At 37.9% G+C, this 21,376-nt stretch overlaps 3 protein-coding genes across 5 annotated transcripts in view; 2 read left to right on the top strand and 1 right to left on the bottom strand.

Annotated features, from left to right (window-relative positions):
* The window catches only part of LOC106159289 (protein zer-1 homolog), a 45,580-nt gene extending 34,178 nt beyond the window's left edge, over positions 1 to 11,402 (top strand). For both annotated transcript variants that reach the window (XM_024077563.2, XM_013535517.3), the window contains exons 7-17: positions 46 to 108; positions 1,084 to 1,138; positions 2,651 to 2,704; positions 3,280 to 3,435; positions 3,809 to 3,970; positions 4,400 to 4,447; positions 4,687 to 4,754; positions 5,104 to 5,292; positions 5,931 to 6,028; positions 6,475 to 6,607; positions 7,156 to 11,402. In XM_024077563.2, coding sequence (XP_023933331.1) covers positions 46 to 108; positions 1,084 to 1,138; positions 2,651 to 2,704; positions 3,280 to 3,435; positions 3,809 to 3,970; positions 4,400 to 4,447; positions 4,687 to 4,754; positions 5,104 to 5,292; positions 5,931 to 6,028; positions 6,475 to 6,607; positions 7,156 to 7,225 — 1,096 coding nt within the window. In that variant the 3' untranslated portion in view covers positions 7,226 to 11,402. The remainder of the gene's footprint in view (positions 1 to 45; positions 109 to 1,083; positions 1,139 to 2,650; positions 2,705 to 3,279; positions 3,436 to 3,808; positions 3,971 to 4,399; positions 4,448 to 4,686; positions 4,755 to 5,103; positions 5,293 to 5,930; positions 6,029 to 6,474; positions 6,608 to 7,155) is intronic.
* A 1,410-nt stretch (positions 11,403 to 12,812) lies between these two features.
* Positions 12,813 to 16,422, top strand: LOC147763118 (uncharacterized). Its single transcript, XM_087008750.1, has 2 exons — positions 12,813 to 12,825; positions 13,078 to 16,422. The coding sequence occupies exons 1-2, from the start codon at positions 12,813 to 12,815 to the stop codon at positions 16,281 to 16,283; spliced, it is 3,219 nt and encodes a 1,072-aa protein (XP_086864876.1). The 3' UTR covers positions 16,284 to 16,422.
* On the bottom strand, positions 16,373 to 21,282 carry LOC106174602 (malignant fibrous histiocytoma-amplified sequence 1). 2 transcript variants are annotated; one of them, XM_024077570.2, is made up of 4 exons: positions 21,113 to 21,282; positions 18,459 to 20,867; positions 17,775 to 17,980; positions 16,373 to 17,302 (listed from the first exon to the last, which is right to left on the bottom strand). In XM_024077570.2, the coding sequence occupies exons 2-4, from the start codon at positions 18,941 to 18,943 to the stop codon at positions 17,004 to 17,006; spliced, it is 990 nt and encodes a 329-aa protein (XP_023933338.2). In that variant the 5' UTR covers positions 18,944 to 20,867; positions 21,113 to 21,282; the 3' UTR covers positions 16,373 to 17,003. The 2 variants fall into 2 exon arrangements, with proteins under 2 accessions (XP_023933338.2, XP_086865015.1); XM_087008889.1 differs by having other exon boundaries at positions 17,116 to 17,302; positions 17,779 to 17,980.
* Positions 21,283 to 21,376: the final 94 nt, after the last annotated feature.

Raw genomic sequence — 21,376 nt, 5'->3', positions numbered from 1 at the left:
AAAGTAATTTTGTCATTTTTAAAATTTTTATATTTTAAATTTTAGTGCTTCCCTGTTTTACATTGTAAAAGGAAGTGAAAAGGGGTACCTGAATGTGAAAAACAGAAGGTAAGTAAAAAAAAAAAAAGTCATTTATTGCAATTCCACAGAGACGTGGGGGATTCCCAGATTTAAAAGGATGTGATTGTGCCCAGTCAAGTCCCTGCTCAAAAACAGTAACGGTTGAAATCCATGGCTGATTTTTTGTAGACCTTTTTACATCAATTGTTCTATCTGTCGCATTCCACATTAATCATTTAGTTTAAAGAGTCATGCAGTGTAATAAATGCTACAGATCTAGAAGATGGCACTCATTTTCACAGAGTTTGCTTTTTAACACCAACAGGCCCATAGCCAGGGGGGGTTAGAAAGAACCGCCCCTTTTGCTGGGAAAAGGTCCACTCTGGGTAAAAATTTATTTAGGTATATTACGATTTTATGGGAAAAGGTCCACTTTTTCAGAAAAAGAACCCCCCCTTTTGAAATTGCTGGCTACGGGCCTGACCAAAAAAGTATAGTAGATATTGAGCAAAGTGGCATTGAGCGGAAACTATATCTATTTTAAAAGTCATATGGTCAGTTGAGTGTGGGACCCCCATTTTACTAGGTAATTTTTGTACTTAATAACCGTTCTTATAAGCTGTCAATATCTCAAAGCAAAATGGAGCTGGAACACGAAAGATTGCATGTCTTATGTGAAAGGGTCTTTTGACTGCCATGTTAAAACTGTGATTGTAATGCCCCCTGTGTTACAATATTTCTTTTGCCCATAAATGAATAACTATTGGTTACAAGAATATTGTTCAGCTTGCCTGAAGTCTTGGAAATCTTGGTTTAAAAGGAAATGATTGCAGGTGCTAACGTGTACAACGTTTTGCTAAACAATGACCTGTTTACTTTGAGCAGCATTACCTCTTCTAATGAAAGTTGGCTCACAATCTTTAATAACCAACCCATATTAAAACCAGGAGAAACACTGAATATAAAATTTACCAATTTTTCATTAGTTTTCACCCTGTTTTCCTAACTTTGTTATTTTTTCAGACGTCTAGTGATGGCATTGTTAGATGCAATGGAGTATCATGTGGATGAGGACACTGTGAGTTGTTTATTAAGTCTGTCATATTTCACCTGCATACTTTTTGTTGTGCAAGGAGAGAGAGAGAGAGAGAGAGAGAGGGAGAGAGAGAGAGAGAGAAGGAGGGAGAAGACTGGCTGACTGCTTGACTGTGTTTCAATATGCTACTGTCATTTTGTTAGTTTACTGTGTAAAATGACACAAACAAGCTCTTTTATTGGATGCTTGAACGCTGATAACACCATGGCAAATATTTAATCACTCACCAAATTGGAGAGAATTTGATTGGTGAAATTTAAGCTGCATGTTGAAGTTTGTATGTAATATATGAAAACATTCTATGTTCAATATTGTCAGTGATGAGTTGTGTAAACTCGGACTTTTTTGAACCTGAAAGTAATAAATCTTGCAATACTGAAACAGCTGGTATTTAGAATGGCTGAGGTGCTCATAACTTGTGTGTAATTACTACATTTATTGCAGACATTAAAGGAAAATCACTAACAATTGGAGATAAAAATGTGGAAAGATTAAAAGTTCCTGTTTATCTTGGCAGTGTAAAGGCTGTTAGTTGTAGAAACATTTCAGAAAATGACTTCCAGTAGTCCACTCGTACATGTGTCCATTCAGGCGCCTCGTTGACACTACACCGTTGCAAATTACATGGTCATTTCCTCGTCAATGCATTTATCACCAAAGGCAAATTCCGTAATTTTTTAATGGCGCCTTCAGATGTATTTAGCAGGTGTAATTAGGTACGCACTGTTAAAAGCACTCAATCCATTAACTGTCTAATGCTTGCTACATTATACTAGAATGAATAGTTCCATTAAGGAAACTTGTTAGGGCATGTGATGAAAAGTTCTGCTGTTTTTCCAGACGTAGTATTAACTTAGCTAGGTCAGCAGATCTGTAAGGTTCTGGTAAACGGTTTTGATTTGGAACAATTTTGTCCACTACCTGTGTGGGTTTTATCCCTTATTTTTTAGCCTGGAAATTACCAACTTCAGCATAATTTGGCAGGCTAAATCAAGGTTGTTGATCTCCAACAATGGTGTATTGATTTTGCATCACACTTGTATTGACTTATTGCAATTGTCAGTCTCTCTTATTGTCAGTTTGGATGAGGTTAACTTGTCACAAAGTTCAACATGACCTTCTCACTTCTGAGGACCTTTTTACAGGTTTTACAACAAATTATTGATGTCATTGTAGATTATGTTTAACCATGATGTAAAAACCATTACATACAAATTGAAGTGGCATGAATGGTATGACACATAAAAGCATCAATCTTTGTTCATTAACAGATAATGAGCTTTTTTCCACAATATCACATAATTTAGAAATTGCCATTTCAGTTCAGTTCTAATGGTGCCTGAATGTTTGGTTCCATGAAAAGTTTTCAGAATTAAACAAAAATTGTCAGTGTTGATGAGATTTGTTCTTTTATAATTATATCATTTGCTCCTTTTTGACTTAACTGATACATGTATATCAAAACTTACGAGCCTTTATTTTAACATTTTTCAGATGCTGAGAAATGGTTGTCTTACCCTTTGTCATTTCAACATCCCACAGGATGTGGTAAGTGCCTCTCTGTGAAAATGATGATATGATCAAAAACCAATAAATGATTAATTAAATAAATGAGGGGGGACATCTTGTACCATGTTGGAGGCAATGGGGATGGATAAGAGTTAAATGCTTTATAGGATCACACCTACCACAATAAATTCTATCTGGTTCTATCATCTCTGCAACCAGCAAGATTAGTTTTATATTTTCATATTTTTCAGTATGACTATAATTACATCTTACAACAGTTTGCTGTTTGACATTAAGAGCTGTGTACTTACAAACAACCAAACTCGTCATAAATTGTAGTTTAAAAAAAATCTTTTCATAGGTATCCTACAAATTTTTTAAATATTAAATATATTGAATTCATAAGTTGTTTTTAGGACAATTTTACTCAACGTGACACCCCATACCCCCCCCCCAAAAAAAAAAAAAAAAAAAAAAAAAAAAAAAAAAAAAAAAAAAAAGCATTCCCCCTTCCCTTGGTGTCCACAGACAATCCATCTCCCTACCACATTCTCAGCTTGTATATCATTCTCATTTATTTTTTCACTAATATCATTTGACAAATGCCTCTTTAGGTGTTTGCCTATGAGAGAGTGGTCAACTTGCTTCTGAACATAGTGGGTGACCACGAGGAGTTCATCCAGAGGATCAGTATTTACCTTCTGAACAGTCTGGCCTGCAAAGTGGACGACAAGGAGAAACTGTTAGTGGGAGACTTGGGAGCCATCACTGTATGTCTGTAGTTTGATTATATATAAAATATATATGAATAGAAATATTATATATAGAAAAATCTGACATCCTTTTTAGACTCCATTTAAAGACTTACAATATTATGATGAAGAACTAGATATGTGTCAATTTATGTATAAAACAAAATTGAAACGAAAAATAAGAGTTGCTCTATGAATATTTAAAATTATTTCTTAAAGTTTATTTGTTTTAGACAATTAAAGATTCCACAAAACAGTGTCTGTGACTGGATAGCTAGTATATAATATATATAATTTCAGTCAGTATGTGAGAATTCCCAAATATCTAACATTAAACACTTCTTTGCATTTTCTCAGTGCAAAAATTAATTTTATTACTCTGTGGTTGCAGACCATGCTTGACATCATACGCGACAGACTGCGGCGCAAAGTCTGCGACGAGGTGATGGAGATCTCGTGGAGCATGATGTGGAATGTCACAGACGAGACAGCGAAGAACAGTGAGCGTTTCATCGAGAAAGATGGCATGAATCTCTTTTTGGAGTGTTTGAGGGTAAGGGAAGTGTATGATAATTAAGTGTCTTTGGTCCCTCAGAAATATCTTTATCTTCAGTGTTTTTAGATTCATGTAAACAAATTGGCTATGTCACTCATAGTAGAGTATGCCTTGAAGCATTCTTTGCCCATTGATGACTTTCCTTTTTATGAGAAATGGATGGATTTCCTGAACTAGTCTTAAATATCTGACTGTAGTTTTTGTTGCCCAGCAGTTGAGACAAGAAAAATATGAAAAATCATTTTATTGGAATTGTATTGAACAATAAAATAGTCATACTTTTATTCTTATTATTGTTTTTATGATCTAGACATTAATTGAAAATTATGAGTATAAAGAAATTGTCACTGATTTTTTGTGTATGTGTGTGCATTCTTTTTGTCTTAAACACTTAATTTTCAGTGTTTTTTAACTTAATCTTTGCAGACATTTCCGGACAAATCTGGTCTTCTGAGAAACATGATGGGATTAATAGTAAGTACAGTAGGTTTCAGTGGATTCAAACTATATGTGGGAGGCACATATATACAATAATAATTAAATGTTTCAGTAGTTATTTCAGCTTTTATATTCCAGTTTTTTGTGAAAGTGTATCAACTGCTGTGTAATTGTTAATGGTGAATTTGGAAATTAAATAGTGAATTTATTTGTATGATGGTTAATTTGATTAAATAAAGTGGAATATAGTTAGTATGTTTTAATTGTATCTTCAGGGTAATGTGGCTGAAGTTCACTATCTTCGCCCAAAACTGATGCAGTATGAATATGTGTCAGTGTTCAAGTAAGTACGAAACAAAGATTCAACTTGAAATATTGAAGGAAAAAATGGAACAGTGTATTTGGCATTTCAAAGGCTCCCACTAGGATTTCACATTTTTATTTTGAACTTGGGGAGCAGTTTTATGCTATAAATTTATAAAGACATGACTTATCTAGCAAATGTTAAAGATATTAGTCTAAATGTTTCTTGATTTACGAGTTCAATATATTTTGTATGTTTGTGTAAATGTGCTTTTGTATAAATAACTGATGTTTTTTTGGTTTTTTTATTGAATGCTGGCATATTTTCTGAACTACAGAAATCAAGATTATCCATTGGAAAGATCAATACCATATTTGATTTGTTTCAGAGCTCTCCTGGATTCTGACAGCGATGGTATTGAAGTAAGTTACAACGCAGCGGGTGTACTGTCCCACATGGCATCAGATGGAGCGGAGGCGTGGACCTTGACGGATCTTCCCCGTAGCCAGGTGCTCCGAGCCATGGTGAATGCAATCCAGAGGTGGGACCTGAACACAAACAGGAACATCAATTATAGGTGAGGGGATTAAGCTCAGTTTATATAGGTATTAAAGGGATTTGTAAATGCGAATTAAATCTGTAAACATCTATGTTGAAAAATGTTCATGAAAGTTAAATTCATACAGCCTTGGGGGGAAAGGGGGGGGGGGAGGCATTATCATTTACATCAAAAGTCCCCACCTCACTTTACTCACAAATCAAGGGGACATTGCTGATAGCTTCAGTCTTGAACTATTCTTGATGGGATTTAGATGAATTGACAACAGGATTCTCAAAAATAAGCATGCATCAAATTTTCATTAAAACTTTTCTTTGTTGGTATGTGAATATTTTAAAAATGTTTTCACACAGTGGATGAGGAAGAAAATACCTAAGTGGTAAATGAAAAAGAAAAAAGAAAAACATATGAATTTAAATGATAAAACACTGAAATATGTTATAGAGGTACAGTTACTTACTGTTTTTAAAAGTTAGGCACTAAATGAATAACCTATTCACCTTATATGTTTTAAATTGAGCTTAAATAATGAAATGTATAAGCTTCAAATGTGGGCATTGCTCAGAGTAATTAAGCTACACTTAAACTCAATTTTTAAGAAGTAATTGTGGAGTTATAATCTTCAGAGTGTAAGTGAAAACTTTGTACTATTTCAGATCTTTTGAGCCAATTCTACGCCTTTTGAAGTGCCGGCATACTCCAGAGGCAATGCACTGGGCCGTCTGGGCTTTGGCCAACCTCACTAAAGTTTATCGTGAGTAACTTTTACAATTTAGTTAACACTGATGTAGGATGAACTTTGAAAAAAGTTAACCGAATAATAGAAACACACGTGCTGACAAGCTGTATTTCAGTCTGGTGATTTCTTTAGACTACTTTTTGTGGTCAAAATTCATGACAGCAGAAATAGTGCGAGATGTTGTAAGATACTATTTGCAGCTTTGGAAATTTTTCATTAAAGTGTCATTGGTGTCAGCTATGTATAAAAGTCCATCTGATTGATGAACACCATGATAGGTTTCATACATTCCTGAAAACTGCTGAGGATGTCGAGACTAGAGAGTCGAGTTTCTAGAGGTCTCTGAAACTCTGGGCTTGTAATGACCTGCATTGTGAATGAATTAGAAAGTGTTTAGAAGTTATTTCATTCTTGTATAGCAACATGATTAAACGTTACATTTTATCTGGATTCTTTTTCAGCTGAAAAGTATTGCAAACTTGTTGAGAAGGAGAAAGGTCTTGAGTTGTTGGAAAGTTTGATGTCCACTCCTCAGCTTTATGACAGTATTAAGTCGCTGGCTTCTGATGTCATAGCCAGGTGTAAGGAATATAAGTAAGTCTCATTTATGTGAATTTTCTTAAGCTAGATTTTTCAAAAATAAAGCAAAAATAGAAAAAAAATATTGTATGGGTTGAGCATATTTCTAATTCTGCAACTGAAGAGACTTAAATGAAGTGCTCACTTTAGAAAAGTTCAGTTAAAATACAGTTTTGTGGCAATACAAGTTTTAAAGAAGATTTATTTACACTGCCAAAATGAATTTTTGAGAATTTGAAAAAAATGTATACCAGGTCAAGTTATAAATAACATTATACAAATGTAATATATCATAATATGTAGTATCTGTTTTTGCATGCTGGAATATTTTGAACAGTTTGACTTAGAGCAGTCGGATCGATTGATATTAGTATTCATGAGAGGGATTCAGGCAGTTTAAGACGTATCCCCCCTCCAAATAAATAGTTTGTATGAGCAATTAATGCAAACAGGCCTTGCTGTCCCCCTCCTGAAGTTAGTCCTAGATTCTTACAATTTCGGGTCCACCAATATTCATAATGATTTACAGGTATTACATTTTAAATTCCGTCTTGTATCTTCAGGAACAGGCATGGCCAGGACATGGAATGTGCTGGGGAGGAGGCCGTCTCTTCTGATGGAGATATGGACTGATGCAACATGGACACCTGGCTTGGTTTTTTTAGATTTCAGCCTTGGCTTGAGGAATCATTAATAGTAGCCATGGCTTTGAAATTGGTCATTTCAGTTCAGTTTTGCTTAAAATTGACTTAGAGTGTGATAATCAGACTACGTTCTAGCAAGATGAAATGGTTTGCAGCTGTGGATGAAAACTGAAAGTCAAGATGGTTCAGCTTGTCCCTAACCAAAAGATGTTGGGAAACAAAATGAAGAAATCAGTAACTCTAACTGTGGCTGGAATAGCAGGACACTGTACAGGCCTGTAGCCTGCAATTTCACAAGGAAGGTTCTTTTCCTGAAAAAAGTGGAACCTTTGAGTACCTAAGGATATTGTGTCCAGAGAGGACTTTTTTCCATACAAAAATGGCCTGACTGTTAGCTTGCTGTGTTATGCTATTTCTTGGATATTGAGTTGGTTGCTATCAAGCAAAATGATCCTTTGATGACAGAGTCATGATAAAGACAAATGGTTTTTTCATATGTCATATGTGAAGATTGTATTACTAGAGTACAACAAGACTTTTTTGTACACCTTTCCTTCGTATGTGTATTATAGTGCATTGGATAATTCTAGAAACTAATTATCTCGAGTCATTATTATATCCAAATTTAAACCAACATATCTTACATTCACACACCTCTATTTTAAACCACAAAAGAATTTGAAAAGTAGTCTAAACTCTAAGACCTAAAATGTTCTAATTCACAGAAAGTAAGTTTTGGTCTGAGCCATTATTTAGCCTTGCCTTTCTTTTCATGAAACGTGCAATATTGTTTAATTAATTGGACTACCATTGATTTAATTTAGGTCAAAGTGGAATAAGATTTTGGTCTTTTAAAATGTACAGGGCAGTCCTTGGGCTAAATTTTTTTTTTCAAAATGGGGCACCAAGAATGCAGTCAAAAATACCACTGTATGAGCAGTTAAATTGTTCTTGTGTGTCATCCCTAAAAATACCTGCCCACTACACATAGACAAGACTTATTAACACTTGTATGTTTACATATTGGTAAAGCCAGATTTCACATCTTAGGCAATGGAAAATCTTTTGTGTGAATGTGAAGAAAAGTGGTTTGATTTTTGAATGACCACAGGAAAACGCCTGTGTCATTGCAAGTTTATTTGATGTCATATGCTGGCCTTATTGTTGGAGTCCCACGCCAAACTTACTCCCACAGTATACTTCATGTATCAAAGAAACTGACCCATATACTGTGGTTTCTCTAATATGAGTCTGTATCTAGCCTATTGTATTCAGTGGGAATTTGAGGTAAAATGTTATTGGCATGGATTTCCCACTTGTATTTCTGCATAGTATATTATGTACAGTGTAGCTTTACTGCAGAATAACAGTGTATTTTATGAGTATTTATGTTTAACTGTTGATAGTTGAGTTGTTCAGTCTAGTCAGAATGAAAGTAAGAATGGATTCTCCACATGGAAGATTGTTTTGGCAGATTTTAACAGAAGGGTGTTGAATTAATATTATGATATTCAAAATACTATTCAAAACAAACAAAGAAAGAGGATTTGATACCTGTTATTGTAAGTTTAAATAATTATTAGTACCACCAGCGTGTACGCTGGCGGTACTCATGGTTTTAGTCTCGACCCGTCTCGTACGGCTCCGTAAGCTCCGCCGGCTCCGCCGGCTCCGTGAGCTCCGCCGGCTCCGTTGGCTCCGCAGGGTGTCGTGGGATACAAGTCACCGTTACCGCTTCTCCTCCTAGACCGCAAGGACCTGTGTCCCCATCTCTTGGATTTAGGTCACATATAATCTCAACTTGAACCCCCTGGTATTTTTGTCTCAGTCGGTGCTTTGGCCTGGGCGTGACGCTCGTTGAAACGCACCCTTGTCAAAATTTTGGAAAATTCAATGCTAAATATCTCCCAAACCGAAGGAATTATGGGAAAAATTACTACAGAAGTCTGACCGAAAGTCATATATGGAGATTCCAAATATGCCCTGAGATTTGACTTTTGACCTTTATTTCAAGGTCAAACGGGCCAAAATTTTCTAAAAATGGGACTTTTCTGCAAAAAAATATTTGTTTGTACCAATTTTCAGAAACTACACAGACCTATGCTCTCATATTATAGTGAGGGGTTACAATCAGGGTCTCCTTTCATCTTTGAGAGTTTGGGGTCAATAGGTGCATTTTCATGGGAGAAGCGGCCATTAGATATGAAACTGAAAACTCAAATTCTGGAACCGTAAATGCCAGAGACGTTTTGAATTTTGCAATTCGTAGGACTTGTCAAGCACAATACTGGAGGTGGTGTCCACGTTTTTGTTTTCGATACGGTTTAGGCGTTGCTCTATATAAAAAAGTATAACGCAATATTCAGTGGTGAAAATAAAATGTGAATTACTGCAAAATTAGCAGAGATATGCCCATAGTTCCTATTGAACTTGAACTGGAAGTCATATACTGGCAATCTAACTGTGACCTTGAAATTGACCCTTGACCTACTTTTCATTATGAACTGCACTTTGCAATTTTTCTGATCTTCATATTTCCAAAACTGGCAAAGATACGACCATAGTTACTATTGAACTTGATTAGGAAGTCATATACTTGCAATCTAACTGTGACCCTGAAATTGACCTTTGACCTAATTTTCACCATCAACTGAACTTTGCAAATTTTCTATCCTTTATATCTCGAAAACGGCAGAGATACACACAAAGTTACTGTTGAACTTGAATAGGAAGTCATATACTGGCAATCTAACTATGACCTTGAAATTGACCTTTGACCTACTTTTTATGATGAACTGCACCTTGCATGTTTTCTGGCATTTATATCTTCAAAATTGGCAAAGAAATTCCCATGGTTACTATTGAACTTGAATAGGAAGTCATATACTGTGACTTTGAAATTGACCTTTGACCTACTTTTTCACCAAGAACTTAACTTTGCATATTTTCTTGCCCCTCATATCTTCAAAACTAGCAGAGATATGCCCATAGTGTTGCCCAAGGTTTACTCTTTTGTCAGCATACTACAGATGCAACAATGATAACACATTTCAAGGAAAACCAATAGGTCTATTGTCTAGAAAATCACAGGAGTGATCAATGTTAGGAAAATACAGGTCAATTCCAAAATCTGCATGATTGGACCATTTTTAGTTATGGTTTTTTTTTTTTTTTTTTTTTTTTTTTTTTTTTTTTTTTTTACATATTTTGAGAACTCTTGTTGATTGCATTTTATAGAGCTTGTTAAGCACAAGACTGGAGGTGGTGTCCCTTTTTTTTTTTGGTTTTCCATACGAATGCGCTTACTCCAGCTGGTGGTACAATATCCGGAGGCGGTACCGCCTCTCTGATCCTCTAGTTATAAAACTTATTTGGAAAACATTCTGTTTTGGTCATGTCCCATGATCTAATATCTCTGCAGCAGATGGACTTTATAATGAAATGTATGGGTGGGTGTCTCTTGAATGTGTTCAGTTGGCAACATTGTGGACATGATGTGAAAGTGATAATTGTGTATCCATAATTTTTTTTTTCTTGTATGATTAACATGCAGTTAGTATACAGTTAATTCAGACATGAGACACTGATGCTTGTAAACGAATGTGTAGCTATGTTACGTTATATTTACCCCTGGTATAAGGGGCATCTAAAATAGTAGACAATTCAATAATTTTGTTACATACTACTAGGCTAAGCCCACCCTGTGGCCAGTTCATGATATTGGTGTGCTATTTTATCTTTGCCTGCTTTTACATAGCAAACTGTTACTGTAACAGTATAATGAGGTTTAGTCAAGTTTTCCTTGATTTGCAGTCATCCTGTGCATATGTACAAATACATGTGGTAACAAAGGCCTACTAGTACTGTACATGTATATGTATGGAATGTTAAGATTTTAAAAGTCATTTTGATTGTTTCTGTATTCATGTAGATATATATGGAACTATCCACGTAAAGAATATGACGATATTCAAAATATTTTTCAAATTTGGCTCTTTTCTTCCCCCATTTGTTACAGTGTATAAGGAGAAATCTTGGAGTTTTTGAAAAAGTCAGTTGAAAGTTTTATTGTGATATACACGTAGATTATGTAGAGGAATATCGCAATCGAAAGATTTTATTTCTTTTGCACGCATGTATCAATAAAGGCATGTGCATTACTGAAAGCAATTGTTAACTAAGATTTATGTTTGTTCTCTTGTCTGCATGTACCTGTAAGTTAAACCTGTTTGCGTGTAAGTAGAGCAAAAAAAAAAAAAAATGAAAAAAAGACTATCAAAGCTGTATTTGATAGTTATTTGACAAGTTTCCGCGCGGAAAATTTTAGGAACCGTAAATAGAAGGGGCGGCTGGATTGCGGGGACCGGGACCCCACCCCCACCCCCACCCCCCACCCCGTACCCTCGAAAGTGATCCTTGGTATCAATGAGATTCAATTGAAAAAGAGACAGAGAAGCATTTTTAATTAAAATTAAAACATTGGCATCGCATTTGTATTGCATAATAGTGTTTGTCCAGTGACTATGACGTCCAGCCTGTGAACGCGAGATAAAGACTGACCAGATCTAGTTACGCCAGACGCACGTCGTTAAGTAGCGTAAACTCAATCAGCGTGAAACATACGTACTATCAAATGTGTAAAACCAAGTTATCAAAATGATGATTCGATTAATAAAGCACAGCTAAGTGTTATGTCGGTGTTCATGTCACAAAGCCAGCGCACATGATTTATATTAAGATGTAAGAGATATCTGCAAAATCATAATTGCAGTACCCTGACTGTCAGAGGTAAAATAATGTATAGGCCTCTGTCATTTACTGGAAACGGAAGAAGAATTTTTTCATTAATGGAAATTATGTCGTGAGGGTCCAATGGTCTCTGAAACTCGGGGTGCGTGTGGAGAGTTGTGATGAAATAGCTGTTGTGAGGGTATATAAATCACACCATTTCTTCGGTGAGTTAAATAAGCTGAAATTCTTTTGCGAAAAGAACGATGCACTTGGTTTTTCTTTGCGGCTTGCTTTTCCGTATTTTGCTGCCAGTACATGTATCTGGTGAAGAAGGTAAGGGTATTATTGTTGTCACCTGGTCATGGGATCTGATCAGAAATTTGGATGGCAAAATATTAAACAGTCGACCAATTTCATTCATTTTTTATATTTGTGGCATATCTAAAGTTAGTCATTAAAAAAACAAAACAATTCAATGTACAATTTTAGAATTGACCTAGAAAAGTTGTGTAGGTGCAGCGCACAATACAGGCACAACGATAAATACAGTTTCATAATGATTTTTAAAAAAGGCAGCAGCAAGTAAAGTCGGGAGTTATTATTTCAAAAACAGAAGAAAAGCTTCATTAAGAAGTTGACGGATTATTGCCTCTCAGTTTCTTATTGTTTAGATATTTACTCAGGCACAATATCAAAATTAGGCTGATAATTATATCGAATAGCCAACGTGGTTAATTTTTTTACAAAATAAAACCTTTCTTTTTACGTTAATTATCAAAACAACTTTATAGTATTATATAAATATTGCTATTCATTTGCACATGTGTAATGTGAAATATAACGTAATGAATTTAATAAGTAAGTTAACCTGCTCAGTTCAAATCACATTACACTTTTTAAGGGAATAATTACAATTTCTCGTGTTTTTTTTTGCTTTTCCACGATTTTGACGTCTTTTATAGACATGGAGTTTCCATTTTAATATTTTACATACACTACATGTATGTATGTTACTTTCTGATTCCCATTAATAATTTAGACATTTTAACCAGGTTGCTCTGGACCCAAAGTAGGAACTTCATGACGCTAATTCCCATTTGATATTTTCAGAAAGAGACGGGTTCCATACTCTTCTTTTTAACGAAGACGCCCTTATCTGTGGTATTAGCTTTCCGAAGGCTTTTTCTTCCTCCTGTGAGGATTCCTGTGGGAGAGGCGCCGGTATCAGCGCATGCGCTTGCGACAAAACATGTGTTTCCTATGGGGACTGTTGTGTAGACTATTACGACTACTGCAGCAGTCAGTCTGTGACAGAAGAAAACGAGGACGAAGAAAGTGATTTAGATACTCTTTCCCGCCAAAGCAATATCCGCAACATTCGCGGGGGAGAGACTCCATCTGTTTCTACATCAAAAGCCTTGCGCAGGAGTGAGGCAACTTCTGTAAGGAGTGTGACAGACCCAATGCTTTATGAGCAAGACAACGTGTATGGGAGTGATATTACAGCAGCGAGTTCCGCTCTGATAGACACCGATATTACTGAGAAGCGAATTTATCAAGGAAGAAGTTACCAAGATAGGCAAATCAATATTACTACCAACCCACTTCCGTTAAATGAAAAAGACCAGAGCGTTACAACCTTGTTTCCCAATGTTTCGTCACGCTCACTGTCAGCCAAAGCACGACTGCCTGCGCCTATGTCAGTGTTTACCACTCAACCCACCACTGGGATCAACAGAATAAATGCAGAGGATGCACATCCTTGGTATGATTTCCAATACACAAGATTTAAACTTGAAAATCAAAACGAATCGCTGCTAACCGATAAGTATATGTTCATGAAATGTGTTAAGTTTGCAGATGAGAATAGTTTCTACAAGGCGGTCGCAAGATGTCCCGCTTATACCAATCGAGAACTGAGTACACTCTGTACCGAAGACAATGACCAAGTGTTCTCCCCGCCGGCGTATGGGACAGATGGGTTGTTGTACAAAAACATCCATTGCGCACTATGTCACGGTTTGACACAAAAAGACATATATCTGTGGGAAGTTAATGTCAGTTGTTCCAAAGCAGGCTCTTCTGTCCTGAGCCGTATACGACCATTTGGACATATGTTTTTATTTGATTACGCGTACCGCAGTCCAGGTTGCTGGATCACCTACACCAGTCCAGATAAAAGTAAACTTCCAAATGTACTGCAGAATGTCACTGCCCGTAAATGCGCCACCCAGCCTTTTCATAACCCGGAAAACGTAATCAGCATCTGCGAACGTGTAAGAGGGAATGACGAAAGAGCGGTTCAATGGGCAAAACACTGCCAATTGTACAGGAATGCTGTTTATGTTTCAAATCGATGGCGTACAACATTCTTTAAAAATTCTTTCTGTGCCCTCTGCAATGGATTTCCTTTCAATTCCATCAGCTGCCTTTCTCGGATCCTATTAAGAGACTTTCATCGAGAGACTCTACATGGCTTGATAAGTCTGTCAGTATTGTTTTCCTTCAGATCTCTGACAGGTGCTCCGCATGAAGTGTGGAAATACAAATGCCGACCAGATCAGGTGGAACTCTCCCTGGAGCATGAGTGCAAGGAACAATGGAACCCTGCGCCTAAGCCGTGTTCACTTGAAATGTGTGCAGCCTCGCTCCCGTCCATAAAAAACGTCACTAACACGAGCTATCTGTACCTTACATGCACGTGCAAAATACCCTCTCAGAACGACATTTCTGGGTATGCACTTCGGAACCGTACGCAAACCGACTGTCAGGAAATTTGTCATATTTTCGTAGGGACTATAATTCCCGACGTTTTGAGACACCGGTCCATTCCATGGGATCGATGCTCTGTCAATCAAAATGAAACTGCACCGTCATTAACAGTGGCGGAGCTGTTGATTTACAATGAAACAGCTACTCTTCCACAGATATATGAATCAGTATATAAAAGCATGTTCGGCAGTATAAGCGAAGCCTTCTTGAGTGAGTGGTTCTACTCTGTACAATTAATGAATAGGCCAGAAATACCCGATGCCTGTTGTTCGTTGTTTAGTGACAATCTAACTGCCGAGGAAGGCAAACTTATGGCGCTTTGGAACCAAACCTTCTTCAACGCAAACGGTACTGTCGCCGACGAAAGTTTTAAAGACACGGCAGTGAATATTTTGCTTTCATGGCGTAGAAACATTAATAACACTGATATTGAACTCCAGTCGGGAAAACATCCCCTAGGCATCAATAGTTTATCACGGCCATTGCCGGCAATTGTATCAACAGTTAGTGTTTGCAGCGCCATACTTCCTTTAAACTGCACATCTTTTATACTATTCAGCCCCGAGGAATACATTCTGTCGAACACCTCAGACCATGCGTTGATTATTTCCGAGGATAAGGCATTCGGAAGGGATACCTACAGCATTGCGAATGGTACCTTGTATTTATGCAGGAGTGCTTGGGATACATCCACCGAAAGACACCGCCACCACGTTCAACATTCTATTCATTATCACATTCAGGCTGTTCTGACCTTTGTTTGTAGTGTTCTGTCACTGATATGCCTCATCATAACGTTTATAACTTATTGCATATTCCCAGAACTTCGTACTGTCCCAGGCAAATCACTGATGAACTTGGTTGCCTCATTATTCTTTGCCCAGCTTCTGTTCATAATTGCCGGGTACGTGACGATCAACAGCATCGTTTGCAAAGTAACCGCAATGTTCAATCATTATTTTTGGCTGGCCACATTTTGCTGGATGAACTGCATGACTTGGGATCTCCTCTTTACTTTCCGGTCTGCCACAACAATCACAACCGACGCTCAGAAGAGAAGGCGTTATCGTGCCTATGTACTGTATGGCTGGGGTTTTTCGTTGCTGGCCGTCTTGACCATGGCGGCCCTCGACAACTGCGAATGCGTTTCGTTCAAAGTCGGCTATGGCCAAGGTGAAGCATGCTGGATCGGGAATCCTTTTGGCATTTTGTTTGGGTTTGCTGTACCCGTGGGAATCATATGCTTACTTAACACAGTGCTTTTCATCGTAACTGCCTGTAGCATACACCGAACAACCACCAAGTTATCCGCTAGATTAGGAAGTCCAAAAGACGGAAACTTGCTTGGTGTTTATGTTCGTATGACAACACTCATGGGATGCACGTGGTTGTTTGGATACATCAATGCGTACTTAAATATCCCAGAAGTTGGTTACCCCTTTGTCATATTGAGCTCATTGCAGGGCGTTTTCATTTCATTTGCCTACATTGCCAGGAAATCTGTATTTAAGTTGTACTCCGATAAATTCAGAGGTTCTACCTAAAACTTTTTTGACTGATCGAAGTTGGTTTTCTTATATATACTTGATACCGATGAAGACATTTTTGGTAAACATAATTAAAAAGAACTGAAGAAACGGATAAGTTCGTTTTATTCCTTGCTAATAAAGTACAGTCACACTATTTATGGTTATATATTTGTCATCATTAATATTAAATAAATTAACTTCTGTGGTACCAGAGTAATATAAGCACCCTTTGAACAACATTTGAAGTAACTTCGTAACTTTATTTAACAATGTAAAAGGTGGTAAGGAAACTCTGGTAAGACAAAATTAGAAAGAGAAATTGGACTCCTAAAGGATTTGCCGTAAGCTGTTTTCTGATCTAGTCCAGTCTTAGCCGACGCCGAATAATATAAAAACATTTCTTAATATTATTATCTTCAGTTTGATAGATATTGTGGCCATTCAACAAGCAGTTAGCAAGACTTGAAAAAGGAAAATAAAAGTGAAATAACAACGGAATCATTGCAGTATATGTACCTTTCATTACATGGACACGAAAAGCCAATGCCATTGATTAAAAACAGCTTTGCAAGAAAAAAGTTTAGCCATACAGCGTAACCTTATAAGTTCGCTGTTTGTTGCCCTACATGTGTCTGATTACTTTCAACAGCAACACTGCCCACCTTGCATATGCACCAGTTAATTTGGGATATCGAAATGAAGAGTACAGTTTAAAGTTTGTCGCTCCTCATATCCTCAAGCGTGATTTTTAAGAGCGATTGTCAAATGCCGGAGTCCACAGTTGTCCAAGCCGTTGCAGAATTCAAAGAAAGCATCATCCGATTTCCCTCTCAGAACGTCTAACAGGGCCTCGACTTTTTCATCTCTGATAGGTTTTTGTCGCACGTACTCCTGTTCTCTCACGGTTAGGATGGCGTGTGAGCCAAGATGCGCCACAATGTCCTCCATGGAGGGGTCAGATATGTCGTCCACAAGTTGCAAGCGGTTTGACCTTAAGGCCTTCTTGTGAAGCATGGTCATCCGGCGACCAAGATCTTAAAGATGAAGAAAAAAATCATTTGAATAATGAAAATTTAATTTAAATTAAAGTTATAAGAAAGTAATTCAGGAGAGTTTCTGGCTGATAAGCATTATTCATAACTAGAATTAGAGTTGATGTTGGTATAATTACAGGTTTGAGTTACCATTAGGGGCTGGGGTTACGATTAGAAATTATGGTTAAGCACAAAATGAATAAGTAAACAAAATAAATAAGCAGATAATAAATGATAAAACACACAATAACTGTAGTAATAATAAGAAAGGTTATTCTCAAAGCATGCTGTTCTCATCGTTAAGCATATTTGTCTGCGATTTTACTTTTTATTAGCTAAAATTATCATTTTGGCCATGTACGACTCTAAAAGTTAAAACTCTATACTTATAATCTAAAACATATTTCAATCCAAAAAAGTTCGAAATTACTTATTCCCATACGACATCATAAAAGCTAAACAAAATACTTACATACATTCTGCGGGTAAACGAGGTATACAGGCACGCTTCCTGTTTTGGAATGCCTACACGGGATACTCGTGATGTCTTGAGAAGGCGGATCACGCAGAACCTCTGCCGGAAACTTTGTTGGATCTGGGACACCTTCCTTAACGCAGTGAGGACACAACGAGAACATGTCGCACTGAGCTCCGGGGTATTCCTCGATGAGTAGGAGTCTAATTTGAAAATATAAATTAGCATTTTAGTTTGATATATGGTGGGATCTTAGACTGTGCTCCCATACCTAGATCGATCTAAAAGGACCAATCCATCTCCAAGCAGCTTCTCTCTAAATTGCTTTCAGCTAAAGCGGCTTAGATGTCTGACACGCCAACTGAAGCTGCTAAACGATCATGTATTACCACCTAGCAGCTCTAGAAGGCGTGACATACATCTAAGCCGCTTAAGTTGATTGCAATTTAGAGAGAATTCCCTTGGAGATAGATCGATCCACAGTTAGTACAGTTATAGTCTGGAAATGGTCCCTTAATGCATACTGTACTCGGTCACATGAAAATCATTACCAAAATTAAATGAACATCTAGTCACATTACCGTCAACAAATCCTGTTTATCCAACAGATCTCTGTTTTTACAAACTCATGCTTGATAAATAATTATGTCGTCGTGTGCTTCATTCAGGCATTTCATTTACCTGATGTCCCTATGGACTTCCAAAAAAGTCTTCCAAATATCTCGAAGGTGAGAACCTCGCAGCGCGAAAGTAATCACGTCACCGGTGTCATGGTTGGCCTTTCTTTGCAGCAGACATCGAGTATTTTGGTCCATCTCGACAAATACTCCGTCTTTCCAGTCAACGCGGGTAGTTTTATGCTCTATGAACTTGTTCAGCCTGACGGCCTCTTGTTCGTAGAACCCTATCGGGGGTTGGTTGACGAAGTGCAGTTCTAGAGTTAGTTGGTCCTGGTTGTCTGGATCTTCTATACGGTGGTGCCACCTGTTAGAGATCGAAGAAGGTGCTGTTTCATTTAGCAGCCATGGTATATGCAGGTATTCCACCTTGTTGACCACCACTGAGTAGCACATCTCGAAGTTCTTCATCAGCTCGATCACTGCATTGGCCCCGATGTCTCCAATATTAAAAGGCCTCCAGAGGCATTGCAGCATCTTGTAAGTCATGATACCCCTGTGCAGAATATCCTCCCGGGCGAGGGCAAAACCAAACTTGGTTTTGGGAAAACTGGTGGACGAATTCTGGGCGGCTATGGACCAACAAGTCCTCCATGTCGTGTCTCAAAACGGCTTTCAGTAAACCGGCGACGATCTCATGTCTGTGGAATATTACCTCACTAAGCACAGGGCTCTGTTCAAACCAAATTATTTCACCAGAACCGTGAAGGTACCGGAGAATCTCAGGAAGGACTTCTTTCACTGCCTCTCTTTTTTCGATGCTCTCGGTTTCCAGAGAGTCTAGGTAGATTATGAGTTTGCTCTTCTTCAGGTAAGGCTCGGTCTTACGAACCTTCTCCCTCTCCACGTAATCAGTAACGATGAACCATGATTCCGGTAAAATGACTGCTTTTTCTCTTGCCATGGAAACCGCCAACTTTTGTATCGCTTGGAAACCACTCAGCGAGTTGGAACTGACGACCTTGATGGACCTAACTATGTCGGGTGTTTCGCTGAGACTAGAACTGATCACAGCGTTTTTCGCCTTAAAGGCCTCTTGAAAGGGCAGATCCTCTTCCATTCGTTGTCGCACTGCTTCAAGTTGCGATTTCAAGCTTAGCTCTCTCCTCACAAGCAAATCTTCTACATAAGCTGATACTTCTTTAGATTTAACCTGGATTGCGGTGTCGTTGCACCTGTCGGCTTGCGTACCTATCAGTATTATCTTCGTTTTTGGTGATTTAGAAAGGACTACGTTAATCCACGTTCCAAGGAGGATATTGCTATTCGATTCATTTATTTCATTGATGTCAAAGACGAGGAAAACGGGTGAGTTTTTGTCCATGAATATACTGTGAGCTAACTTGTAGATGTCATGACCACCAAAATCATTGATTCTTATCAGAATCCCTTTCTCTGGTTGCCATGCCGCTTGATCGATCACATGGGTTCGATCCGCCATGGGCGTCATGCGCGATTCTCCTGCTGCTAAAGATCGCACAAAACTACTTTTTCCCGCGCAGGTTTCGCCCAAAACGTTTATCTTAAGTCTAGCGGTCTCTATCGCTGCCGAGCGGCGGAGATCTTCTAAATAACGCATGATAGCTTGCGTGCCTTGGGAACATACATTTTGAGGTGGTTGCTTCGTCGGATTTTTTGTGATCCAGAATTGCTTAAGGGCATCAAGGTAGCCAATTTCGAACGGTACAACTTCTACCTGGTTATACCGAAGGTCAAGAAACTTGAGTTTCGTTAAGCTACCAATGTCAGGGGAAATAACGGTTATTTCATTATGTGAGGCGAAGAGACCTTCCAGGTTTGTCAATTTTCTTATTTCCGACGGAATTATATTTAGTTTATTTTCAGTCAACACCAAGTGCTTTAGCTTGTACAGTTCACATATACAAAGGGGAAAATCAGCCAAACTATTGTCAGAAAAACTGAGATATGTTAATTGTTTCAACTTCCCCAATTCAATTGAAACGAGGTTTATTCTGTTCTTCATGAATGACAGTCTTTTCAAATTAACCAAATCACCAATAAAATCTGAAATGTTGGTAATTTTACCGTTCTGTATATATAGCGTTTTCAGATCGGCAAGTTGGCGTATTTCACGAGGGATCTCTGTTAAGTCCACTGCAGAAATCAAGAGTGCTTGTAAAGTATTCAAATCAAAAACCGTCTCAGGGATGCTGATGCCAAAATCATGAACCCAAACACATAATGTCTTAAGATTGGCACATCGTGTTAGATACTCCGGAAACCCCAATTTGTCTCCAATACGAAGCATGTCCCATTTTGCGACCTCCAACAGTAAAGCTTCGCTCTGTGGATCACTCCAAAGCAACTCGAGTACCTTCAATTTTTCGGAATTGACAAGTCTGTTGGACATTCTTGCAAAAGCCCTATTCAAAGCGATATTGATGTCATGCAGCTGCAATAGATAGAAACATAGGTACATATGTTAATGATGTGTTAAACATTTTACAGGACTTAATTTTACAGTATTTTACGGGACATAAAATGGGCACACCGCACCTCTGAGATCCTTCTATTTGACTAGATGATTCTAAGGCACCGTTCCCATAACCATCGGTCTACGTAGACCGACCCAACTTTGAGGGGACTCTCGCCGAGTCCGATCAGCTAAACTGAATGGCAACGGACTCATATAATCACCTGATTTTCTGTATTCTACTTAACTCCAGGAGGAGGCGTGCCATTCAGTCCAGTTGGTTGCATTCAGCAAGGAGTTGGGCAGTGAAATAGTGGTCCCGGAAATTTATAGCCTCCCAACCACCAGCTATCGTCTGCATAACTTGACTGTGTACCGCATGCGCAATCTTTTTCTTCCTGTGTTGATAAGACAGAGTATTTTGACATATAGGCCTACATGACATTTATTCTGGGCCTTTCGTACAGGGGTTCACACTTATATTTAAA

The sequence above is a fragment of the Lingula anatina genome, chromosome 3, assembly GCF_051362555.1.
Source record: "Lingula anatina isolate TDL-2025a chromosome 3, LinAna3.0, whole genome shotgun sequence".
NCBI lineage: Eukaryota > Metazoa > Brachiopoda > Lingulata > Lingulida > Lingulidae > Lingula > Lingula anatina.
Note: the sequence above shows the minus strand (reverse complement) of the source record. Positions and strands in the feature narration are given on the sequence as shown.